Raw genomic sequence first — 27,923 nt, forward strand, 5'->3', positions numbered from 1 at the left:
TCCTCCTCCTCCTCTCTTCTTTTTTTCTCCTCTCTCAGTTGGCATGTTTCGCCTCATTTGCGCTCCAACACATCGCCTCTCCTTCTCAAATTCACTCTCATTTTCTCTTTACCCTTATCTTGCTCTCTGTGTTTATCTATCTGTTTTACCCGATCTTATCGCTCGCTGACTTTATCAGCCCCCCCCGCCCCACTTTCTTTCATCTTTCATTCTTGGATTCTCACTCCCCCCCCACCCACCCCCCTCCACCCTCGTCTACTCTTCCATCCCATTGATGGATGATGTGGTGCTGCGTCGAGGGCCTCAATCAGGAGGAAGATGGGGGCGGGTGGGGTGGGGGGGGGGGAGTGGGGTTCCACCGGGGAGAGCAATCTCAAAGCCAATTCCACTGATAGCCATCACGGGGTGTTGCTACATGACGTTGCGGCTATCACCTGTGGAACGAAGGGGAAAACAGTGCGGCCTTCCAAGAGTTGCTGCTTCCAGGAAGCGCTTCGTTCCAACTGTAGGACAGAGTGGGGAGAAACTTTTTGCTGTTGTTGTTATCGAACAAATCAATTGAAAAATGTATTAGTTTGGAGTTTGGCCATGTTGGCTCCTGGCAGCCACGCAGGGCCAGCGGAGGGCTGATTGAAAGAGCACTCAGTGATGCAGGATTGGAGAAGGGAATGGATTGCGGGAGACGCATTGTTGCTGTTCGATGGTGCCTCATTTTACTCTCCGAGTGCTTTTTTTTTTTTTTTTGGCAACGGGTTCACCGGTGGCCAGAGCGCTATCTTGTGTGATTATTAGCATTTCAAATACAAACGCAGGTTTTTCCGGTAAATGAGAGAATAAATGAGAACTGCTTCTCCGCCCTCGCATGTTTACCTGTGGCAAACACGCAGCTCCGGTTTTACCTTGGAACCACTTGTCATTATTTGCTGACGTGCTGAAAGGAGTTATAATGTTTAACCTGCCTGAAGGATAAGATTTGCACAGGCAGTAATTTAAATTGGGTAATCCGCAGTCCTACATTATTTACAATTCCTGTTTTCTGATTGTACTGTTGTCATGGTATCTGACTTCCTGCCATGGAAGTTCCGACTGAATCCCCCCAACAAAAGAGATGGCAGGATTTTTGGTAAAGAGCAGCCTGTGTAAGGGCGAGTTTCATCGTCTTGTGGTGGAAAAGCTAAACCTGGAGTTCAGATTTTGTGGAATTTTACTATTTTTACTGCAGGGCGAAACAAATTCATGAGAGGGTTTTGTTTTGTCTCTTGCTGTGTCCCTGTTCAGGGGCTAAATTGTCTGAAGTCCTATTTCAAAGGCTCCTTCAAATGCAGCCAGAAATGCAGCCTGAATTTCCCTGAAAAGGTAGGACTCAACCGGTGTATCTTTGCAATCTCAGTCAATTCTGGGTCAGCAAATCTTTTGAAACACCAACGTGGAGAAAGTTAAGAGAACATATATTTCTGATCGTGGCCGACTAAACGTTGGATAATACCAACGACGGGCGTTCCAGACCTTTGCTGTCACGGTAACAATAATAAACACGTGGTTAATGTTGTCGCAGTTAGGTCTACGAAAATATTATGGTTAGGGTTACAATAAGTAAGTAGCTTTTGTAAGTAGCTCATGTAAGTTGTGTAAGTTACATACGTACGTGACGCTTTTAAAAACAGTACGAAAATTTCACCTGACTTAAATTTTTGCTTTTCTACGGCAATCACCGCAACCACTAGAAGTTGCAATTAATGTAGCGTTTTATTAGCAGGTGCAGTTGGCCCAGTGAAATCATTGGACCCCTAAGAGCCCTTATAGATTTAACATACGGGTGATTATAAGCTCCTATTCAATAGTCTGATAACAGCTGCAGATGTGTGAAGAGATGCGAGGTCAATATCAGTGACTCTACCAACCCATTCACCACCTGGACCCTGCACTCCCTTACATTTCAACCTCATTACACAAAGGGTCAGAATCGGGTGTGTCCACATGGGAGGTGTAGAAGTTGAACATGATCACTAATTCGTGTGGAAGTAAATCAGGAAAATTTTACCTCATTGATCCTGTGCAATTTGAGCAAACAACATCCAGACAAAAACAAAACAGTGATCATCAGTCACTCGTGCATTTCCAATGTGAACTTAACACATGAAATCAACTGTAGGATCTACATAATGAGGCAGAAATTCCACCATTAGGTTTATGCATGATGCTCATCGAAGGAGAGATAAATTAAAGATCTAATGTGTTGCACTGTTGATCAAATTCAAATGGTTATCCTATTTTTAAAGGGAACATAACAGCACAACCTGTCAGTTTGTTGGCCTTTTGTGAGCAAATGAAAGGTGATCAATTTGAGAATTTGAAGGTGAGGTCATCTCTTTTTGGAGGGTTCGGTTTGTCTTACGGAGGTTTCAGCCTCTCTGAAGACATCAAAGAGTCGTAGACTAATACGTTTATATCAACAGTTTCTAATTATTGTGTTCTCAGTATGGAATCGTATCAGCTGCAAACCATCGCAGGATGCGCTGCGTCGTTCTTCATTAAGAATTTAAGTTGAAACGACTGAAGATTATTTCCCCCCCCCTCTTTAGTCTCTTATGTATTTTGTGCCTCCTAATTGTGTTTATTTATGAGCTTCTCCACAAGCTATGATAAAAATAGGAAGGCAGAAAAACATCCTCCCACTTTAACACTGCCTTTGGCAATGTACTCTTCTTCTTGCAGGTAACTGTCCAAATACTTAACATTGGATCCCAGAATAACTCGCAGGGTCTGGGAGATTTTCAAACGTACATTTTACATTGAACCAATATGAGAAGTGGGATTCGGTGTGTGGTATGCAAAGAGTCAGACTCCTTGTAATATTTTCCCCAGAGACGTCTATATTTGCTTTAGCCTCGGGTGGTGGCTTGATGTATATCGATGCAGACGCTCAATAATAGGCCGAGAGCTCTACATTATTGACAAGGGCGACTCCCGGCTCTCTGAGGATGATGGAGGGGTGTGACAGGCAGAGAGAAATAGTAGGATAAAGAAATGGGAATGGATACCGATAAGAAGATCCCCCTCCCCCCCCTCCCCTGTTTCTCTGCTGTAGCGCACAGCTGGGCCAAATAAATCTGGAGAATAAAGGAGGGAACCAAAGTCACAAATGTTATTTACAAGACAGACGTTTGTCTCCTGCGCTCGCACACCAACAAACAGCCAAGGAAACCGAGTAAACGCACATATGACACCCACACAGGCTGCGTATACACGATCAGCACACAGAGAAGTAGGTAAACACACGCAAGCACGATCAAGCTTAAAGGGTGGTGACAGTGGAGGCGATGCTGGCTTGAGTATAGATCAATTTAGTCCTTAATGCAGCAAATGTGGAGGGAGAGAAAACAAAACAAAAAGGGAAACAGAGAGAGAGGAGGAAGGAAAAGATTAAGGTGGAGAGAGTTTCGGACAAGGGGGAACTGGGGTATATGTGTGATGAATTGTGTCCAAATCTCTCACAACATCAGACAAGCAAGAGGAGAAAACAAAAAAAAAAAAAAGACTCCAGACCAAATGAAACACCTCTTAGAGCCTTCAGCGGTCATTGACAATTCAAGCAACAGGAAGTGCTGCCACGTTGGATCGAAGTACGTGATCTCCCTGCTGTTCATGTCATGTGGCTAATTAGGAAATCTCGAGTGGTCCTTTTTCTTGAAGGGTCAGTGAGTTCGTGTTCCCTGTGTTTTATTTTCTGACTCCATGTCTGCAGGAGATGAACAGCAATCACATATTGGGCGTAGGTCAACGATGTTGTCGACGGCGCTCCGAATCGTACACCCAGTCAAAGTGGCGATGCGCGTGGAAATAGACTTCTGGCATACGAACAAGCTTTGTCTTGTGTTTACGTACACACGGCATCAGCCACCGTGCGTCCCAGGAAGATGGATTGTTTGACGCAGAATATATTCCATCACGCTGAACGGATAACTTTCTACGTGGAGACGTCGTTATCTTCCGAGAAATGTCCACTCACAAAACTGCAAATGCTGCATCAGCCGGCCGTTGACATAAATTCTTATCTTGAATGCTGTAAACACGATCCCACTCAAAGGCATGAATACTGATGAAAGGCAATCTGTCCGGGCTGCAAACTGTCACTCTGCACGTGCTGCCGCGTTAAGTCGTATAGGGCTGGAGAGGGAATAGATTCTGAGGCGGACAGACAGATGGATGGTCTTTATTGCCCCAGCGTGGGGGAAACGTGTATTCACAGTCTGCACATGTTCCTGCCTCACAGGAAATGGAAAACCTACAGAGGACCCAAAGCACATAATGCAGACGTATAGCTAGATACACACAAGAAATACTCATGCTCTCGACTCATAGGAAGGTGCGTGAGCTCACCGCAGACGTCAACAGTAGAAAGTGGGGAGCAACAATAAGGGCTTCATGTTTACGGGTTGGAATGAAGTCTCGGTTGGCATTATTAGCCACGTTTACTGGTGGAGCCTAATATTCCCATTGGCAATGTTTGGAAAGTTCAAACGGAATAAAAAAAATGCTCCATAAACACCTCAGTTCGAAAAAATGGCTCCAAACTGAGTGAAATTTCGATCGGTTGTAGAGGGCCGGTCAAATCTTTCCATTACCATATACATACATACATTTCATACCACGTAAATGCTGATTTTAATCAGATTTGGATGATGTGCCAGTCAAAAATGAGTTTATTGAAGTGGCAGACCATTGTCATCACATAGTTTTAGGCATTGAGAAATGGTTTTGAACCTTTGAAGCTCCTGGTGTTGGCGATGACCGTACAGGATGTTGTTCTGTCTGCTGTTTCAGGTCTGTTGTAGGGAAAATTAAGAGATTGGTAAATAGATCAACGGTTGGCATGCATATGGAGCACGAACTGGCTGACACAATTACAGTATGTTATATGGAAAGCTAACATTTTGTCCTGAGAGTGGTGACCGAGAGATGTTTATTGGATATTCATCTTCTGAGGAGTGTCAATGTGCTCAACAAATTCTGTCTATTAGACTTGAAAAGGTGTAAAGCTTCTTGATTTCATGACATAGTCTGTTTGAAACTTCCCCTCAATGGGTTGTTGTAGCCAGAACAACTAATCCCTGGGAACAGCATGTTGTGCATAGATAATAAAAGATGAGTCAATGCGTAAAAATGTCGTAGCATCCAATAAAATTAACTCTGAAACCCGTTAGTGTTCTGTTTGTTTTAATCAAATGGAAATCAATAGTCAATAGTTGTTGACACACAGTAAGTTATTCGATTGAAGGACAAACATCAATAGACCTGCCACTTGTGTTGTGTTTGTCATAGTGACTGAAGCGTATTATTGAACTGTTGTGACGGTGATGGCTGCCATCTGAATCATGTCATCATCTATTTGTCATTTTAGTCTAACAGCAAGTTATTTGAAATTTTATACCACTTGACTTGAGACACCTTCAGGTTGAACTGAAGTGACAGACGAGGAGGGACGTAGGCGACGAGAACGAATGAGAGTGATCGAGGAAAAAGTGTTAATGCTTTTCAGGTGGCAAAATCGAGTGAGGGTAAAAAAAAAAAAAATCAGCATGGAGACTCAACAAGGGTGAGGATTTTGAGAAGATGGAAATGATTAAGTGAAGGAAAGAAAACAGGAGAGGAGGAAGTGGAGAAGGGGACAGCAGAGGAGAGGACAGAAGAGAGGCAAGGAGGGACACCTGGGTGTTCAAAGGCCTCTGTCCTGGTCAGAGCCGTCCTGAATTATTCATGACTGCTCGCCTCACTGTGCTGGCTGCAGTGCACTGCTCACTGCAGAGAATAAAAGAGAAAAAGAAACTGCAAACAGTACAGCTATACACTGTTCGCATTTACTTTTTTTGTAGGGTTTTTTGAGCCAAGTGTGACCGCACTTTTTCAGGGAGATGAAGAATCATGGTGTATTTCTACCCTAAATTTAGTCTTCCAGTCAGAATTATGTCAAATCAAAACACTATGGAAATTAGACACAGTGAGCTGCCAAGATGACCATATGTCTCACCCAGTCAGCATGGATTCATATGAAGCACTGGTACTAAAGACACTTTTGGATATTTTGGACCACACTTGACTGGACGTGATTTTTGAATTGGAACCTTACGAGTCTGCCAGAACAGAAATACAGCCAAGAACAGATTGGGATGTTTAGTTCTTTTCTCTGTGGCCCTGAAACGGTCAAAACTAGAAAGGAACTTAGACAGCGCCGACCTCTGCCAAGCTACATTGTCCACTCTTCTTTGATGTGCAAGGCTTGTGGGGCAACCGCTACATATTTCTGGATATATTTGCAATTGTGCCAATTTTTTACAAGTTCTGGTTCTCTTCTGTGACCAAATGCTCCACAGTAGAAAACTGGCATTCGGGAACACCAGGACAAATCCTGGTGGGCAGCTTCTGTCCTGAGGACTTTCTTTTTCTCATCAAGCTATTGTGCATTTATAGTTACCTGAACCTCGACAACGGCATGCATTGTGGCTGTTCGGAGAACACTCTTACAAGTGAAAAAAACTCCTTTAATGGAGTGTTATTATTCTATTATGATACTGCTGTCAGTTATTTCATTATAAGATGTTATCAATTCAGGACCATATTTCAAGTATCTTACATGAACTGAGCTTCCGGAAATCCATTTTTCTACATTATCTCCACAGAGAAAGAAAGTGTGAAATGGAGAGGCGGAGATATGGACTGAAGCACAACATTACTTTTCCGCTATTATGCATCCTCAGCGATTATAGATTTGAAGTAGCCGGCGGGAGAAATCACTCAGTGTATGCCGTACAATTCAGTGAAGAGGGACCACATGAATCTGTGGGTACCTCCGATAGAAACCAATCTCTGTCTGAGAACCCGTATTTAAAAAATCACTCTGCTGAGAAATTTAAAGTAGGGGAACTATATGTCTCATTTCTTACATTCAATTTCCATCATCAAAGTTTCGGAAATTGCGTTTAAATAATGTCTGTGGGCCTCCGAAAGGCCTGCTGGTTTCCAATTGGGGATAATTCACTATCACAACACGTCCAGCGCTCACCCCCTCGTTGCCACAACATTGTCAGAATTTTAATATGTTTTACACAGCAGGGGGGAGGGGGGTTACATGGAGGAGGCTTGCAAACCGTCCTCAGTTACTTTGGGATTTCAAGGGGTCCTGATCTCCATTTGCTCGTCAGAACCTAAGGGATCAAAAGAGAGCAGAAAACAAAAAATATCTTTGCGGGAGAAGAGCACATGGGCAGATAGCTGGCTTCTGTCTCTCTCTCTCTCTCTCTCTCTCTCTTTCCTTTTCAACTGTCATATCGACGCCTCTTATCTTTTAGACAATCCAGCGGGTGATCTCATATAATATATATATAATGACTGGAAGGAAAGTGAAAGGTCAGGCTTGGTAGTTGTGTTTGAATCAAAGCAACCCCTGAGCCAGTCTCCTCTCACCGAATCTCCTCTTATCATTGCCGGTTAATATCCTTTGGTCTGTTGTGTTCTGGTACACAGACTGAGACGATGGGAGCATCTGTAACACTGCTGCAATACCTTTGACTGACTGGCAAGTTGCTGCACTGCATTCCCCTGTACATAGAGAAACTTTGGCGAAAATGGGCAAAGACTTCCGGATACCCTGAATTTGAATCAGGGGACTGACTTGTAACAAACACACTGTCTAGCCTCTGAGTTGCAGTTGTGCTAATTTAAGATAACATGCCATGCCTGCTGCTGCCTTAAAATAACTCTCTATACTTAACCAAATTTAGCTTCGTATGCATTTGGTGTGTTGCTGTAGTTAAATGAGCTCAGCTTCCAGAGAGAGACACTAAAATTACCCGTTGGGCCCCTTTTTGAAAAAGTAAACAAGAGGAAGAACAAAATATTGACGCGTTAATTTTAAATCACTGAAAGAAGCCATTTAAACCTAGGCTAATCAAGATACTTGGTCAAGGTTATAAATATGTCAATTTTTACCTTTGAGAATCAAGCAAGGAAGTCCAGGAGGTTGAAATTGAAACAATAAAACAGAACACAAATTACATTATCCTGCTGTGGTGAAACGGAAATAGTTCTCAGCCACCCACTTCTTGGCTTTCCGGTCCGTTTGCTTTGGCTGCTGTGATTCACTGAACTCGTGTAGTACAACAATACTTATGTTTCAGAAGCACAACCAGAGGGATTGTGGACCCCAAAAAATAAGGTGCAAACGACTTGAACTGTGGTGCAATGGTACTTGGGTTCTCTAACATGACAGCATGATGAAAATGCACGTGAAGACAATCATAGCTCCCCACCCCCCTCCTCACTGGATTTGGCTTCCTGCAACTTCCTTTTGTTACAGAAAACGTAAAAAATAAAAGTGTACGTGGCTTCTTTTTGCGTCATCTCCGTGATGAAATCAAAACTTTTCACATCCCAGTGGTCACAAAAACACGTGTAACTCAGGTACTGAAGTTAGTCAAGCAATGCAACCTGGAATACTTACTCAGGAAGGTTATTGCTTCCACCAGCTCCATTTACATTGCTGTGCTGCACTCCGTTTGTACGCAACTGGAACAGTCTCTGGACTTTTCAATCGCACCTTGTATATGTATGTATGGACGATGCACCCCATGTTTGCCTTTGGCTTAGTTTAAAATGCTAATGCTGAAGTCAAGTATCGACCAATATCACTGCATTAAAATAGATTAGAGGAGATTAAGGCAGCTGCTCAACGAGAGAGATCGTTTAATGTGTCTAATATGGTCTGTGTACAGTGTTCAGGGTTTGTATCTGGAAATCTGTCTTTCCTGAAACCGTCAGGCATGTGTATGATATTAAGTTTAATTTTTCCCCACACAGCCATCTTGCCATATATCGCAGGTGGTTGTTATCAAACTGCAGGTGTCAGAAATAAAATGGCAGGTGTTGGACACACTGCAATTCATGTTCAATATTCTGCACTGTATTGGCAGGAAATACACGAAGACGACACTGTGAAGAGTGTCGGTTTGAACAGAAGCACTGAACTGGCTCATCCTTGATGTTTGTAGAAAAACATTTGAAAACATAAATACAAATTTGATTTCTATCCTCATTTATTTATTTTGAATTTAAAAACTGTTTTCAGTACTTTACCTGATCCAGTTATTTGCCTTATTCCCCTCTTTTAATGCCTTTATTTATTATCATGTAACTATTTGGATCTATAGCAGCCAGCACACTAACATGAAAAGCAGATAAATATCATGAATCACTTTTAGAATGCATGGAAATGCATAATTGATCTTGGAAACAATAAATATGATTTAACATTCCTGCTTATATGCAGGTTTTATTCAGTTAGAAGGCATGCGATAAAAAAAAAAGTCCTGGTAAAAACATTCTCTGAGCTTAAAATATTTTATCCCAAATATTTAACATTTGTGATGAATTTGATCAGTTGGTGCAAAGTGTGGTTTGTTGAATACACAAGTAGTAAGGTAACTGTCGTGACTCATGTTTTGACCCAGTGTAGAAAGATGCCAACATAGTACGTTGTTGTTCCCATAACGGCATTAACAACGTGACTGTATGTAAGCTCACATCAGAGATTTTGAATCAACAGAATATGGATGCAGATGGATATATAGGAAGGTATAATATAGGACAGACTATGAACTAAAACTTACTGTGTCATTGTCTTCACAGGATGGCATGGGCAACCTCAGAATAACGGAGAAGGGCCTGAAACTGGAGGGGGACTCCGAGTTCCTCCAGCCCCTCTATGCCAAAGAAATCCAGTCCAAACCAGTAAGTAACTCACACAAAGACATACTTTACATGCCACATACACAGCTGTTCACGCTTTAATCCCTTTCAGAGATGGAAGCAACGTTGATGACATTAAAATTACGGTATCAGGGAGCTGCCTGCCATTGCAGTGAAAATGAGATAACAAGACCATAACCAAACCGTTGAGATTGAACAATTTGAGTAATTTCCCGTATTGTGTCTTGGCATGTGCGAATATGGCCATAAGGTACATTAAAGTGAAAGTCAACGATGATTGAAAGACAAAACTCCTTCCAAACAATGCCTGTGATTAGAGCACAGATGCTCAAGTGTCCTTTACTTAGTTGTTGTGATTGGAAAGTACACTGTATGTAAAATTGTCCATTGTCAATGCGCCCTATTCTTTAGGACTTGAGAGAGACATTCGATTGACGGAAATAGTTAAATGTCAAATGAGGCTTTAGATAAACACACATTCGAATTTAACGTCAGATTGTTCAAAAGGTAGACAGCCTAATGTTTGTAATGTAAGATTTTCTGGACCAACTAGCTCATTCTGCTGCCATCGCAATCCAACATTGGATAAGTGGCCAAAGATGGATGCTTGGATGGACCTTTGAGAAAAAAACAACATGCCCTTTCTACACGTGAGCTGCACATGTACAATGTCACCTACCTCACAATTGAAGCTACTGTAGTCCTCAAACAATCGTCTTTACATCAGCAGTTAGTGTCACATCGCACTCGCATATAACATTTCCCAAATTAATGCGAGACTGCCTGTTACCTCATTTTAAGAGTAAATTACTTTCTAGCCAATAATGTTATTTGTTTCATAATTTTAGCTACGACAGCAAAACGTATACTGAGTTGCGCAACACTGGTCTACCGGCAATATGGTGTGAGGGAGTGCAGTGGTGTGAAGTGTCTAATGATTGTAAGTGCGATGGTGTGAATTAGAGTGCTGAGGCATCACACAGAGGAAAAAGCATGTGAGAAAAACCCATTGAGAGTCAAACTGGCACAAGTGTTACCACCTTAACTGCATTTACAACTATTGATCTCAAAGTGTAAAAATTTTGCTCGAACAAATCTAAAATTCCGCTTGTCGACGATTTCTAAAACCACCCCTTACAGAGATCCTTTTGAAGGAAACACGACTGTACATGTTCTCACAAGGGCAGCTGGAAACCATCCATCTTTTTATTTCCATATATATTTTGGGCAGGTTACAGTGTTAGCAGGCTAAGCCAAGTAGTCCAAATGTACTGTTCTCCAACCACTCCTCCTGGGGGATCCTGGCGCATTCTCGGGTCAGGCAGGATATGCAGCCCTTTCTGGTGTTCTCTGGGTCTGGCATTGAATCTCCTCTAAGTCTGATGTGTCCACACAAAAAAACTCCACAGGGAGCAATGCTTGTAGTCCGAGTTTGGCCCTGATGTACCAGTCTTTGCCTCAATCGCCAGGCCCCGAATACCCAGCCAATGAAGCTCATTCCAGCTATTTGTTTGGTATCCCATTCTTTGTCATTCCCCAAAGACTGGGACCGTGAGGCAGAAATATACAACAACCAGGGTCTTTTGAAAAACCCTGCCTATGTTAGATGCACGTCTTTGTTCATAATCAATCAGCTACAGATTTATTCTACGTCACATTATAACAAGACAGGACATCAAATATTGTGATGACAACTACATTCCCATTGAGTCCACCGTCACAGCAACTGCAACAGTGGTCGATTATTCGGGGGTGTTAGAATGACCTATATTTATAGCAGCCTCTAGTGGTCACAGGAATTATGATGCAAGTAATAGAGAAGCTCAGGTGATGAAATAGAAAGAGTGGAAAAAAAAAAAATCCAAAAAGGAAGGTAGATTGAGATTGGTTGGATTGATCAATCAAAGGACTTTCACCCAGGTGACCGTTGTTTGTTGGTTGGTACTAGATTGAATCAGCTGCTCTAAACTGTACACTGATGTGATTGGTTGAAGTGTATACTACTGTAACTCTAATACCTTTCTACAGAAGCCAGAACGTAAAAGCCAATTACAAACAAAGCGTCCCTCCCGCTGTTCCAATCTAGCACCAACCCTGTTTGTCGCTTGTAAAACCAAATGTTTACATTGACTTATTTTAATTGAATATGTATTTAACATGTGACACATACGCAATGTAACGTACTACACATGCATAACATAAGTCACCTTGTGTACGTAACACGCTCAAATGACCTATTCTGCTGTTTAGCTGTGAGGACATTCTGGTCCTACACAGGGCACTTAAAACATATATGTATTTTTGAGAGTCAGTGGAACTTGACCTGTCGTGTCATTGCAAGATATGAAAATCACAGGAAGGGAAATGACACAAAGCAGCATGTCTTACCGTTGGTACGTGTCATTTCACTGCATATATTCTCATTTCACGATGTGCTAAGATGCATGGCGTAGTGTCACATCGTGTCGTCAGAAGACAAGAACAAGTCTTGCGACGTAATAATGCAATCGATGTTCTACGAGGACAAGATGAGCCATGTCACCACCAGACTTGTCATGCCATGTAATTTCATGTCGTTATGACGGCCCCATTAGGGCAAATGTCTCAGGCCAGGTGGTCTTGGCGGGGAAACAAACACATACAACAACCCAGCCCGTGTTATTAACATGTTTTTCTCCAGCGTGCTCCACAGAGCTACAAATTCAGCATGAGTTTTTTTTTTTTTTTTTTTTTGCAGGAAGTCTTTTGGTGTTTACTGATCCAAATGCAAAGTCTGTCTGTAGGTCCCCCTGGTATGTTTCAGTTTCCGAATTAGCATTCTGAGGTGCATTCGTCCTTACAACAACCGTAGGAGGAATATCCAAAGCCTCGAGGTGTCAGAGAAATAGAGAGATGGGCCCGATAAAGTGAAAGGCGCCCTCTCCCTCTGTCTCTTTTATTCTGGCAGTAATAATCTGCTGTGTGCAGGTAGCGGACGGACGGCTTGATAATGCAAAAGAGAGCTGTGTTGCGTTATCTCCGGTGTCTTGGACCTTACGCAGGCCGTGCGGGAGGATGAGCGATGGAGATGGGAGACCGTGGGGGAGGGGAGGCGAGAGCAATGATAGAGATGGAGATGAGGAGGAAGAGGAAGGAGAAGAAGCAGTAATAGAGACAGAAACGGGGAGACAGATGGAGAAGGACTGAATTAGAACATGAGAGAGACGGGAAGCCAGCGAGCGTGGTTTGACAGGCAGCGTCGCGCAGGAGGAGGCCAAGTTCAGCACCGGCTCAAACAAGCCCAACGTGTTCACTGTGGGATATTATGGCACAGTAAAATATTCAAATTGAAATGAAGTCCCTGCTTCTCCGCTGCGCAGCTGTGGATTACAATAATAATATCCCAAATGCATTCATTTGCATTCGGCACTGCATTCCGACAGGTTTTTGTTGGCGTGACTGAGACGAGATTTTAAACGGCAAACACGACGTCACGGCATCACGGATGATCTTTATATCACGACGTTTAATCGCTACTTACGGTTGCACCGAAAGTTGCTCTTTTCTTATAAGAGTTGACCGAATTCTAAAGAGTTATGTGTAAAGGTGTGATAACTCCACACACACTGTACCTCACCTCTCCAAAGTGTTTCAGCGTCTTTCAGCTCAGTTGTTTTGGTTTTCTAAACATACTGGGTTATTTTTTTTCCGGTTCACTCTTTTTCTCGTTTTTCCAGCTCAAAACAAGCCCTGTTTAGTCACTTCTGTGCTCCAATATCCAGCAGCATATGGTTGACAGATATTTGTGTGGCTGGCTGGTGAACATAGTGGAACGTTTAGCTGCTAAGGAACCAGATATTTCCCTTACAGGAATTTGTAAAAACCAAGAAGAGTGAGTGAAGAGGGTTGAGTATTGTGCTTAGATGTGCCAGCAACTCAAATAAATGCTAATATTATCTTTAGCTGTGTTTTCTAGGTGTGTAAATGAGCAGTTTGCTGACAATAGCTGCTTTGTTGACAGCTTCTTTTGCTGCCCCCTTGTGGCCAAAAAGTCAAGTTAAAAAAAAAAAAAAGCATTATTTACTTGCCTCATACACTGACATTTGATTGTTAACTATCTTAATAATGCCACATAAAATCCATTTGAACTTGCTGGAAATAATGACTGTTTACTTTTAGGATAAATATATCTATTAACTTTTAGATGAAGGTGTATAAAACATATACACAAGGTAATAAAAGTAAAAAAAGTTTAAAAAAAAATGCAGATATGAAGTTACGCAGTCGAGAACCTGTCTTGAAACTGATTAACAGTTAAAAAAAAAAAATCTAGTAGCAGCAAATGTTTGTTTACCGGATACATGAGATTACTTATTAAAGGATAAACAAGCACCTTAATTGATTAATCAATTATGCATCCACCACTGTGCAAGCCTTGCTCATTACCGCTGACTTGACAGCTTTCTACAATACCTGTGTGCCCAGGCAGGAAGCTACAGATTTATTCTGAATCAACCGGGTGGAATTTCTGAATTGTTGCATTGTTCCTGAAAAATGGCCCTTTGGCTCATCTTCCCGAGATTTAATTCAACCGGTAAGATGTTTGCAGTCTTTCGTAGCAGGCTTGGCTTCAAGAAAGATTTCTATAACCAACTGTGATTCACACATCTTCCTCCTCGTCCCTCGTGTAGCTCCTCTCTCTCTCGCTCTCTCTTTTTATTTTTTTCCCCCCCTCCCAAATCCTCTGAAAGATGCGTCCTGCTGGGAGAGGCGTCCTGCTGGGAGTAATATGGTCTGTTGCATTAGTAACGACGAGAAGAGGGAGGCAGATTGAATCAGAGGCACCGCACAACAACAAACTAAACACGTGTACTGTACACAAACAGCCCTAAAGGACTCCTGCAGTGACCTCTCTGAGGTATTTCGAGAGACTGCAGGAAGACGGAGCGATAAGCCGGCTGCTATGAAACACTCGTGTTTTACTCTGTCGTGGTGATTTTTCAGCTGGGGAGAAAAACGGCATATTTTCATCAACGGGGCCAAATATTGATATTGGCATGTATGCTGGCAGGGGGTTGTGAAGCTCACGACAATTTAGCCGCTGGTTTACAGCGAGAGCAGTAGGCTGCAGTGGAGTTTATGACATCAGCATGTCGACAGTGTTTTTGTAATTACTGTTAGAAAGGGGCAGATGAAAGGTCTGCCACTTATGTTTGACTTGACAGTGGGGCTGCGACGGTGTGAGTTTTTCACAAGTGTCAACCAGCAGTGGCGTCGCCCGTTGGTTCGTGAGCGTATGTATCCATATTTGGGCGAGCTAGGGGGTCTGACTCGATCTGATCGGAGACCCGGCGATACGACGTCCTGCCCACCGATAGCTGCAGCCTGACTGCACCACAGGCCTGTCAATCAAACAGACACGCTCCCCAAAACACGGCTTTTTGAGGCTTATTTTATAATTAATGACAGGATTATTTCAAAATGGACAGCCAGAACACTAATCTGGAAGAGTGAATTTAACAAATGATATGCAGAAAACAATTTTATGAGCGAAGTTGAATGGGAGTCTATGGAGCCGGAGGCTTTTTGGAGCCAACCTCTAGTGGCGCTCGATAGTATTGCAGTTCAAGCCACTTCCGCATCGGCCTAATTTTTTAGAGCCGGAAGTTACGAACATTTTTATATACAGGTTCAGAAAATATCACGGTACGGCGGTATCACTGCATATGAAATTTTGTTATTATTGTTATTATTATTATCATCGACCACATTGTTTGAAGTGCCATCAGAGGTACTTTTAATGGTGATCAAAAAGTTAACAGTTTACTGGCGGTGCGGAACAGCTGAGCCTGAACTGTCTGTACATTCAACTCACACACATGTAACCTCCTCAGAGACACTCTGCATCCACATTTTTTGCGAACCTGATAAAAGTCCTCGACGACAACCTCACGTTCATTTTGAAGACATCCGAAGTTATCCCACGCGGTTTTTAATCACTCTTTCAGGGACCGCGGATGGTGATATAATCAGTTTTTGTTTTCTCCGCGGGCATCTGTGTTTGCATTTTTATTAATTTTTTTATTGGGAGTAAGCACTTGTGCACAGTGTGATAACCATCAATTTTAATACCACGGTGGCTGTGATACCGATATACTGCCCTGCTTGGCAGTTTAGGGATTGTCTCCTTATTTGGACAATTTGCAAGCGAACTAAATGAGTATAGTAACTAACTGATGGAGAGTACTTAATCCCTCTGATGTTCAGTGTTAATACTAAAATTAACAAAGACACCCACTTTGTTGCCTCGCCACCTCTGTGTTTCCAGGATTTTGAAAGGTCAGAGTACTTGACACATACCTGAGAACTATTTATCACACCTGACGTGGTGAAAAGACTCCACCGTTAATGTCGATGTAATTCTCAGCCCCGCAGCACCTTCTGTGCATCGACTATTTCCCAACTTCACGTTAGTTTTACATTCAGTGCGCGCCGCTTTGTGATTGTCATAACTTTTCCTTGTATATCATACATTTGGTGTATTTACTGTGGGAACTTCAATAAGTTTGGGGAGAGCCATAATGTTATCAGTAATATACACACAAGGCATATCCCCTCCTCGGCTGCGAGCGCAGCACAATGGTCAGGCCGTTATCTCTAATTAAGAAGTTGACTGAGGCATGAAGATTAGTCGGGCACAGAAAGAGCAGAGTGTCCGACGTGATCAGCATTACAGATTGATGCAGGGCACTCTGGGAAATGGGAGTTATCAAACGGAGCAGGAGGCTCAAGTCTCAGCGGTCGGACACCTTTGTATTTCTTTCTTTGTGTCGGCGCGCTTTTACTTTCAGTATATGAGAGCATTTGCCCTCAAGTCAGGGCAGAGAAGAAAACAAAAAGGACAAAATAAAACAGGAGGCAGCAACAGCGACACAAAAACATAAAAGAATACGTCTACCACCCGGCTATAGAAAGCTTTGAGCTAAATGCTAATATCAGCATTCCAACATGCAATGATAATTCGGGTTAAATGCTATCTTTAGCGTGAAACACGAAGTGCCGCCGAAGCTGTTGGCAGAAACGCCAAGGGATCGCGCAAATTCTGAAAATGCATTCTGATGTTTGAATTTTTTTTATTTTTATATGCATTTAAGCATTTCAATCTGAAACCAGAAATGTCAGGCAGATGGTATCATTGAATAAGAAGTGGGTTAAATCATCAGGATTCATCCACTCTGGATCATAAGTGTGTGTAAACTGCCATTTCTTGCCAATGCGTACAATGTTTGGGGAGAGTTTGACCTTGTTAACATGTCCGTATGGAGGTTGTTTTTTTTTTTATATGCTACCATTTCTATCATTTCTGTTTTATAATACAGTTTTTACACATTCAGTTTCATGTGTTACTTACCTGAAGAACCTAGGTGGGTTTTGGGGGGTTTAGTCAGTGCCGGGAGAGGAACCTTTGTGATTATTCTCACTAACTTGCAAAGACATCTCAATGTCATATGCAGAAGTTTGTTTGGATGGTTGGGTGAGCAACCATCCGAGCGTGTCGTATCGGAGATTTGTAGTCCCGTCATAAACCACTCAAAGTTTGTCTGTTTCACTAGGATAAAAGTGATTTCCCAACCCTAGACGTGACTGTAACATTTGCTGAGTGTTACCAATAGTTTTGTTAGGGTTAGACTTAGAGTTCAATTAAACTGGTGTTTTGATTAAAGGTCAGGGTTAAAGTTTTGGGCAGGAAATAAAGCTGGGATAGTCTTGGTACAGTAAGGGTTGGTAAGGTCAGTTGAGTCCCCTTATAAAAAAAAAAAAGGTTAATATCCGGTAACCTGTAATCAAAGGGTTGGTCATTCAGTGCTCACGCTTATGTTCAAAAAAGCATGAATACTTTTATAACTATTGCACTTCAAAGTGAGATGAATAACGTGGTTGATCTGTCCGCAGGGCCGTCCGCTGTTCCTGCAGTCGTCCAGAAACGTGTCAGTCAATATCGTCAACAGCAACAACCAGCTGCTCACGCAGCTCGTAACAGGTAAGACTCAGCAGGACACACTCGCACCGCTTTCATTCAGCTTATCGATGTTTCCGTCAGGTGATCGGTGTTTCACCAAAAACATCAATTCTGACATCAGTCATGACACAAATTTGTGTTATTAGTCTGCTGACAGTTTGCGTACGAAAAAGTGAGTACTCGGGCAAGATTTTACATTTTATATTTATTGTCACTGGGAAAAAAGAAAACATCATGAAGTTTGATTAAATCTCCAACTCAGTATCTCCCAACAGTGTTTTTTTTGGTTTTAGTTTCTGCTCCTATTTCCTAAATAGTTCAGCCATTTACATTTTGTTTCATTTTAAGAGTTTTTTTTTATTACGTCAGATTAGTTAAAAACTATCCTTTATAGCAAATGTCAGAGAAAAGTAAGGTCTGTGCAGCATTTGATGGCTTATTTGTCATTTTGCTACTTATTAGAGTTGACCTTTTCCAACACAGACTCAGATTAGAAACCATTGCTATAAACTGCCAGAAGACATTATTGTTTCCACCATTATACATGAATATATCATGAATTGTTTCCTTTGTTCCCTTTAAGTCTTCCAGCAGAGGCCTCAATCAACCCAACATGACTCTGTGATTGAACTTTTTCTCTTCACAATTCCCCATTCTTCACCTGTCACACTCTAATAGAGTTGACAGTCTTTGGCGAATGGAAATCACTTTGTGCAAACATGCACAGGAAGTGTCTCTGGCGTGAAAAAGTGCACCGACATTTGCCTTCTGGGTCTGCAGAGGAGGGAGACGAAAGTCTGCTCCGATGTTTTTCTCGTGGATGACTAAGCGGCGTTCATGTACGTCCCAGATGGAGAGTGGCAGAATCAATTAAGCGCGCGTCAATCAGTCACCCTCGGCGCGGAGCGTTTTCTGCTGCCGCATGAGACAAAGCAATTTGAGTCGGAGAGAGTTGTCTACATTTGCTTGTTTGTTGTGACACTAGTCACAGTTTTGGGAACTTGCATCTGAGTGTTTTCTCAAGTTTTTCCCGCAGACTTTGAGGGAAATGTGGGTTTTTTTGGTTGTTTTTTTTTACACTAATGGTTGGGTGCTCCGCAACTGTAAGACCAAATGAGCAACCATGGGCTCGATGGATAAGAAACAAATACTTCAATATTTATTGTATTTTGAAAAACAATAAGTAGGGTTGAAAAAAAAAAAAATCAGCAAACAAATTACTTCTGCCTGATATATATATATATATATATATATATATATATATATATGTCTTCCTTTGACAAGAATTTACCGACACTGATGGTATTGAATCAGTTCTACAACTTTTCAACTGCAACTCTACCAAATCGGATGAAACAGAAATACAGCATAACAACGCTACATCAATTTTAATCAAAGTAGTATGAAATCGCCTCTTCATTGAATTTGCCGCACTCGGCAAACTTTGAATAATGGCTGCAGGTTGTGTTTTAATAATGGATACAGCCTGGTCCTGGTAGAGTGACCTCCAAGGCTGACAACCTGTGGTCAGCCTACTGTAAAATGAAATCGAGATCAAAGGACAAAAATGAATTACCATGCGACACTGGGATAACTTAGACAAAGGCAAAAGAAGGAACAGAGTTTATTCTAAAAGATGATGACGAGGTCATTTAAACTACAGTAATTGTGGAAAACATGCACACAAAAAAAAACACCTGTACGGCAGACTTGAAATGCTGCTCTGATGGTACCTGTTGGATTCAGAACAGTCGGTCACAACATACAGTATTCTGGAATAGGAGAGTTTTTAGTATTTCAACATAAAATATTCAATTCAATTCAAATACAGACGTGTGAAGAAATATTCCCATCCTGTGCCCGTAAACGGGATGTATTACTGCCTCGAAGTTTACAACCTGTCGCTTTCACACTGCACTGTAGTACGAGACAACATCACACCTGCTGGCCCATTAACAGTGCACTCTTTTTAGAACACTGTAAAAGTATAATAATCCTCTTTGACTGTCTCCTCTTACACTTAAACAAACCGTGTCTCATTTTTAAACCAAAAATTATTATATAGTTTAAGGGGTTCGCTTTCATTCAGTAAAGATCCAAGTTATTTTATTTTTTATTTTTTTTTAAATTTTTGCTTAAGTCAGCAAGTCATGCCGGACACGTTAAGCATTTACCACTTGGACGCATTTTTAAGTTTTCAAATTCTGAAGTAATTCAGTAAGAAATGGGCCTCGGCTCCGGTCGCTCCTCTTTGATGTCTCCCCTCTTTCTGTGTTTGGTTCAGGATCCAGTGGATTTAAAGCACGAGGCAAGATGTTTGAAGTCAAATCCACCTCTGGGAAGCTCCTCTTCTCCGCCGACGAGCAGGAGGTGGTGGTGGGTGCGGAGCGGCTTCGAGTGATGGGTGAGTGAACAGATGACACGTTCAGCAGCTCTGTTTGTTTCTTAATGATCCGGAGAGTGAAATCAATAGCGGCGGATGTTTGAAGTGTTGTAAATGAGGTCATTTTGTTTGATCCACTATGTTAGTTTCCCCAAAGATACAAAGATATCTGTTGCCGTGGTTCTTGTTTGGTGGTGGTTGGTTGAGATGTTGGCGTCAAGGAGTTCAATTCTTGTAGAACTCATTTTTGGAAGTGAAGAGCTTTAACTTTGGATTTTTAATAATATATCGAACACGAATTCACAATAAATACGACATCAAAATGACACCTTTGTCCAAAGACCGCTAAATTCACATTAATGGACCAACAAGTCCTGATACCTAAACGAAAGAAGGTTATTTGCCAAAATGATGCCCAGCGACAGGCATACCGGATCTCCGTCGTCATGGTAATAGTAATAAATACATGGTTAATGTTGTGAAGCGATTGCATTTTTTTTTTTTTAGGTTTAAGGCATCACATTACTCAGTTTGGTTTTGGAAAATATCATGGTTTGGGTTCCCAAATAAGTTTCGTAAGTCTACTTGCGTACGAAATCCAAATTGAGTCAACCTTGACTTTTGTTGTTGTTGTTGTTTTTATGTTTGTGGACTGCTGGGTGAAAGTCCTGTGTTTGATCTCTCCAACCATCCCTGACTTCATCCCTACATGAACTTTGTTCCCCTACTATACTGCGTCAGCTGACTTCCTCGTTTTTTCGCTCATAATTACTACAACCACTGGAGGTCTGCGTCGGTATCGATTACCGATTGCAAAGATCACATACGGTGGTGTTTCAGGGGAGGATGGTCCGAATATATCAGAGGCTTTTTCTTTGATTGTCCGACAAGTGCCGAATTTTTTTTTACCATCTCACCGTTGCTACATCGTAATGTGCAAACACACACACACACACACATTTCTCTAACTGAGCTGATGTGTCAACCTGACGTACAATAAATGCAAAGTAGAATAATGTGATGCTTATATTAGCATCATGAGCAGTCGGTAGGGAGGAGAGAGGGGCTCCGATCTGTGCTGCGTGTATGAGAGGAGTAAGATGACAACTAGCATGGGAGGATGAAACGTTTTTTTTGTTGTTGTTTTTTTTAAGCTTTTTTTTCAGAGCGAGAAAATTCAAGCTCGGTAAGGAGAATGATGGTGGGAAGCTCATATTTGCCAACGGGACTCTGGGGGGCGGGGGGAGAAGGTGACATGAAGTCCTTTCAGACAAATGAGGTTTGTTCTCATGACGGGAGATAAGAAGTGACAGAGTTGCTCCGAAAGCGGCGGCCGGTCGGCCTGCGAGTGACGGCACTGCGACAAATGATTTCCTGTGAGAGCAGAGGGGTGTAACTGTGGGTAGTGGAGGAAATATTACTAAGAAAACACGAATACGGGCACAAGCCAAGAATCTGCATAAAATCAAAGCCGCAACGGAGAAGATCATCCTGTTTTCTGAAGCGTAATCTGCCCACAGGAGGTGAAAGATTTGAGCTCGATGTTGACTTTCATCGAGTAACATCATAAGGCTGCGGCATTAACTTCGATGGAAATTCTCCAATCTGACATAAAAGGCCAGCCTGAGGGTTATTACTCAGCTGTTTTTCAAGATACCTTATTTCTAGACGTCTATAAACGGGAATCTTGTGCTGACTGTGAATGGAGATTTTTGGGGGTCATATTTGCAACTTGGAAAGCGGAATGCATGATATGCATTTTGCATTAAAGTTAACTTATGAAGTTAATTGCTAGCAAAACCATCAACCGACTAACGGGTAGTTATCCGCTCGGTGCAAACTGGGAGGTTGTGTTGTCTTCGGGTATTCCAATGTTTCTCCAGCATCACTGATGACTTTGCAGGATTCTGGCTAGAGAACATTAGCGGGTTGTTCGTGGGCTTCTGTTTCACATCCATGGGCGGAGCACTTTCGTCTTTAAGCGCTGCTGAAGTTCATAATCAGCTGTTTATACCGAATTTCCCCACTGTGTGATTAATAAAGTCAAAATCGAATCTGTTGTTCTAACAGGGGAGTCCCTAATTTTGGAATGCACCCATCAGCGTGGTGTGCCTGTAGTGTTTGTTTTCAGCAACTTGTTTTGATTCGCTGAGGTGGAGATCAGAGACATGACTTTTGCAATTTTCAAGCAGGAAGCAGGAGAACAGAGGGACATGCTTTTGTCCAATTTTTTTGGACAAATAGATGGAGCAAATGTTTCACCTTTTCAAGCCCATTTTGAGCACCTTGCGTGTGTTGTTTCATTGTTACACTTGCACTAAGTGTGACCACTTGAGCTCCCAGAATTGTTTTCAGTGACGACATACTGTAGGTCTCGTTGCATAAGGGTGGTTCCTGCCAGCTTTGTTCCATTTAAAAAAAAAAAATCAAAAGTAAGACAATCATGAGGGACATCAAAGACGTTTTTCATCATAGATATTGTTAAAGTTTTGCTTTTATTTTTCCCTTGATGGTGAGAAAAATCATAATAGATGTGAGTTTGATGGATATTATACATCATATTGTTCCAACTTTTTATTAAAGCTGTATAATGTTTGCGCTGTAATACTCAAGCGTGTTTTATGGGCACATGATCCTGTCAAATGGAAATATTCTCAGTGTTTTGTGCATCATAAAGCCTCTGTGTCGGCGAGGCTTAATGTTTTCAGGTTGTTCTCCCGTCTCATTCTTATGAACGTGAATATATCAGGAACCCCTTGAGGGAATTTCATCAAATGTGACACAAGCATTCACCTGGATTTAAACATGAAGTGATTCGATTTTTAAAGATCACTGTGACTTTGCAAAACATGTTTGTGTACATAACTCAGGAATTCTCACACTATTTATGACCAGATTTGACAAAAATGTCTCGTAGGATCAAGCGATGGAGTGATGACATCTAATATCCAAAAAGGTCAAGTGTCAACTTCACTGTGACATCAAAATGTTCTGCAAAAAACACTTTTCTGGCCGTTATTCAACACCTTAACTCAGGAACAGACGGGGGAGATTGTGACAATATTTCACATTTGGTCGGATACCGATTTGGTGACACTAATCCGGGGTGTCCACCTTGAAACCGTGGTGACTGCATAGAGCCATCTGTGCTGTTGAGTTGAAGATTTGTGTGAAGAATCTAGGTTTGTAGCTTCTTTTTAGCAGCATCTATATTTGAGGCATTGGTTTTTTTGTGGAGGTGACAGCTTTGTGTTCCATCATAAGCAGCTTTGTTGGCCAAATGCCTTTAAAATCTTCATTATGCATATTATAGGGGGTCTGAACAGACATGGATTTAAATTGCAACCTGACAGGTTGGAGGAGGCTTTCAACCGCAAGTTGATAATTATAGTTTTATGCACTTAAGTTTGTAATTAGGACTGATTGACACACAAGTAGGTCAGGGAAGCTCTAAGTTTTGCGGGAAACGTCCGTCTCATCCACATATGACCACCTCCATTTCCTATATTGAGAGATATTTGTGAAGCTGTCAGTGGACAGAGTTCCTGCTACACCGACTGCATGTTCTGATTCTCCTTATACTTAATACAACCCAAAGAGAGCAGTTTGTTTTGTCTACGTCCATGTAACTTGTAAACTTGTAAAGTTATGGGGAAATTATACTGAACAGAATATGATACCATATGAACTTGAAACATGATTCCAGTGGAGGCAGAGAAAGGCTTCCAAATATGACGATATTAAAAAAAAAAAAAAAAAAAAAATGTTTTGTCCAGACAGAGGAGAAAAAAATATTCCAAATAAATTAAAGAAATCAGCCGACCATGCTGCACAAGGACAGAGTTAATCATCACTTATTTCTGTTATTTCATGCATACACTTACTCACACAGCGTGCTGTGAGCATAATTAAGATATAAAAAATACAGAATCTGACCGATAAAGACGCACACTTCTGAAGTTATAATGTCTTTGATTCGCAGTTCAGCTTCTTTCTTGCGTCCTTTTCCTTCATTCCCCTACTAATTATTTATTTCTTTAATTTCTTCCTTCCCTATCTCCTACTTATAAATCCTTCTCCATTATATTTCCATCTGCCATCATTCACCGTCACTCATCCATCCGCCCACCCAATCAACCCGTCCATTCAATTTCATTAATAGATAAACAGATATGTGAAGTGTCTCTCTTTTGACTGGGCCACACTTACGAGTTAAGAGCTCCAATGGCTTCACTATATCTCTCTCTCTCTCTCTCTCTCTAAAACACATCTTTTCTTGCCCTCTGTGTGAGCAATTCTTCTTCTTCCTCATCTACATTCATTTAAATCCATGCCATGCTCTCATTGAGTCAGAGTTCATTACTGTCACCCACCTCAGCAAAGTGCTCCTCTCGACGAAGGGAGGCAGGGGGACGAGTGAGGATAGGTAGCGCCGTGAGCTGTTCCACAGATCAGCAAATTTGTTTAAATTTGTCTGTACTCTTCGGATATTCACCTGTCAGTGCTTATTTCAACTCAACATCAAACCTTTATAGCCATAAAACACTGTTTGCAGAATTAACTGCTGTGATCACTGGAGCACGACCCTCACACAGGCTCTTCTGGTGATGAGTTAGCGAGTCTGAACAGCTATTAGAGCAAAGCTAAAACTACCAAGGGTTCATCCTCTGGGGACCAAGTGCCCATGATTACATCCAGACTTTCATTAGAGGTGTAAGATTTGAGGCGCGATCAAAAAGTTCTGAGACTCCTCCTGTTGCGCGTGAACGGAGCGCAGTACAGTGATGCACATTGAGCAGGAGGAAGCAATATGTTTCAAGAGGCAGTATACCAAGTTGCATCACTTGATCGACATCGGCACCTGAGTTATTCAACTTTTTGTGAGCACTGGTAGGGGGCTATTTGCGATTTCACTGTGGACCTATTACTTGAGAGAGCACAAATAAAAATAAAAAAATGTTGTGGGACAAAAAGAAGTCACTGAGGTTCAAACTTGAGATTGCATTTCTGCTGCGCTGACTGCATGTTCGAATTATCTTTATAATTAACACAAAACAAAGAGAAACAGGTTGTGCCATCTGGAGACGGCCACGATAGAAGAAAAAAAAAAAAAAAATCTGTGGAATTCACTCTTTTAACGACACTTCGGTCCGTTGCTGTGGCAACACAAAAAAACAGTTCAATTGGGAGTAAGTGCAAGGAGAGTCAGAGCAGAAACACAGAGGCAGAGAGTGCCCATGATTTGTCAATTACGCCTTTTATCTCCGCAGCCGTTGGATGAGACCGCTCAGGGCGACGAGGCTAATCAAACACCCTGGCAACCGCTGCCTCAGCAGACAAAGCCGGCCCTTTGACTTCCCAAAAGACTTGCTAAAAGTCTCTACGTGTAGCACCTGGGTGTGTTTCATGTCTCTTATTATTTCATTGTCACTTTTCTTCACGTGTGTTTGTCCTTAAAGTTTGGTGATTTGTCTAATCTCTAATAACTGCTATAGGTTTTTAAAGGTTTTCAACACGGTTGCTCTTAAAATTCCAGAATTTCAGTTGTGATATTGTACTTAATGTAATTGGGCCAAAAACCTGTACAAGAATTTGGCCTTAGTCAAAAACAAGCATGAAAAATACAGTATATATTATTAATGTTAGAGTCAAAAGCCGTGATTTTAGGGCCAGTTTTCGGTACATCACATTTCACGCGACAAAAAAATGATATCGTCAGTCCTGTAAAACTATTGCAGTACACAGTCCTGGATACTGTAGGGGTGTTTTGTCTTTATATGCATTCAGTAACAGGCCTGAAAATGACCAATGTTTTTCAGACGAGCACAAATCCCTTTCAGCGATGTCAATAAGAACTCGTCGCATCGATGCAACAGTGGAAATAGCATGTTGTTTTCTGCGGGAAAATGTTTGTGGCACTCGGGACGGTGTTTCCCATTCTGTCTCTTTCCGACAATCAAAGCCGGTAACTCGGCACCGGCTTCTTAACCAAGAAAACAGAAACCAAAAGAGGTTTACTTGCATAAACTCAACCAGAGGCGGCAGATCAGAAAACACCTCGCGTGAACTGTTTTTGAGTCGTCTCAGTTTGTCGTTTGCCCATTACAAAAGATTGAAGAAATAATAATCGTTTCGAGTTCGTCTTTGCATGTGGTTATATAGTGTCCAACGCACACGAGTCAAGCAGCTGCCGTAGACGTGCCGCTGTCTGCTCTCTCGTTCCTCTGACGTACGAAGGCACCCGAGGAGGATTATAAAGCTGCCACGTGTCATTACCAAGCCCATCGTTTCTTCCCCACCGATAAAATACATAATTATCTCCCGCGTGTGGCTTTAACTGGCCCGACCGAGGTCATTGGAAATCCATGATCGTGCTATCAGTGGTCTCTGCAGCTATTTACAGTCCGGTCAGACACGGCGACCGGCCTTCCGGCAGACTGACGGTAAATGGGAACACACACAGGTGGGATCTGGTCATAGGATCATTGTTAAGATACTGTAATGGGGTTTGTTTCAGGTCACTGAGGCTGCAAAAAAAAAAAAAAAAGCTTTGTTTCTTGGGAGACTCCACAAAGAGCCACAACACACAGCATTACAGACTTATCACATTCAATTCAGTCTTCTTTTTTTTTTTTTAAGTAATATTGCTAGATATGGTGTTTCAAAAATGGTTTCATGAATTGAGCTTTGAATGACTTTAAAATGTCAGGGAGTGTGGGATAAATGGGAGCTGGGGCTGCATATTAAACATACTGAAGTTTTGATCCTAATATTTCCCCTATTTTCTTTTCAATAGCCAACAGCCAAACAATGTTTTTTGTTATTTGTTGTCACAGTAATAGTTTGAACGCACGGTTCTTTGAGTTTAGAAAATCAAAAGATGCAAATTTAAATATTTCCAGCTAATTCTGTGATGTGCTCTATGCTTATTATCATGGGAAATTATTATACAGTACAACATAAGGCTATTTCATCATTCAACTTTCTATATTATGAAAACAAAACTGCATTTCTAGCTAGCCATTGCATCGTTTTGAACATAAAAAGGCATCATATTCTCACTTTGATGGACAAGGTGTCAAAAGTTCTTGATTTTAATAATTTTTTTAAGCAAAAAGTTGCGATGTGCTCAAGGAAAAGTCAGAAGGACAGCAACTGTAGCATGAGATTAAAGAAAATAAATACTTTTGAACTCATCCATCCTCAATCCTGAGGTGGCTTTGTCAAAGAATGTAAATCTTTCATTAAAAAAAAAAATAAAAAACAGCGTCGAGAAATTCCCACCCTCCTGTAAACTGCTGCCGAGTCTCGTCGATGTGAGTGAAATACAAAATGTGAAAGGCAGCAGCCTTTTACTGGAGCAGAGGTTTCGAAGTCATTGGGTCAGCTGATATTCCCTCAACATGTTTCCCTGCGAGCTGCACCCACTCAGACTCGCCTTCGAATCCAACTCCACTTCCAAAATAAGCACTGCTCACTCATGCGATGTGTGCCTACTGTTTCCCCCCTCGGAGGAAAAGTTCAGAGCAGCGGACTGTACTGATAAATACAGTATACAGCTTACAGCGGAGAGAGTGGACGAGGCCGGGGATATTTCAACTTTCACAGGCAGAGAGCCCAGAGGGAGGAACACGGGAGTCACCTTGGTGCTCAGGATCAGAGTCCTGTTAACATCTGCTCAGACACAGCAGCAGTGTTTTAGCGTCTTTGTAATATCCCCTGCTCATTTTTAACGTTAGCGTCAATCACACTGTAGTGGAGCTGTCACTGATCCTCAGT

General features: G+C 41.8%; 1 protein-coding gene across 4 annotated transcripts in view; it reads left to right on the forward strand.

Moving 5' to 3' along the window:
- sgcd (sarcoglycan, delta (dystrophin-associated glycoprotein)) overlaps positions 1 to 27,923 on the forward strand; it is a 238,336-nt gene that overhangs the window by 143,255 nt on the left and 67,158 nt on the right. For all 4 annotated transcript variants that reach the window (XR_011311746.1, XM_069716944.1, XM_069716935.1 and 1 more), the window contains 3 exons: positions 9,682 to 9,783; positions 17,695 to 17,782; positions 20,046 to 20,165. Coding sequence is in view for 3 of the 4 variants with exons in the window: in XM_069716944.1 (XP_069573045.1) it covers positions 9,682 to 9,783; positions 17,695 to 17,782; positions 20,046 to 20,165 (310 nt within the window). In the remaining variant the exon portion in view is untranslated. The remainder of the gene's footprint in view (positions 1 to 9,681; positions 9,784 to 17,694; positions 17,783 to 20,045; positions 20,166 to 27,923) is intronic.

The sequence above is a fragment of the Brachyistius frenatus genome, unplaced genomic scaffold (genome assembly GCF_029030835.1).
Source record: "Brachyistius frenatus isolate BFR_SWC_R1_liver_20210118 unplaced genomic scaffold, ASM2903083v1 Contig_5, whole genome shotgun sequence".
Lineage (NCBI taxonomy): Eukaryota > Metazoa > Chordata > Actinopteri > Embiotocidae > Brachyistius > Brachyistius frenatus.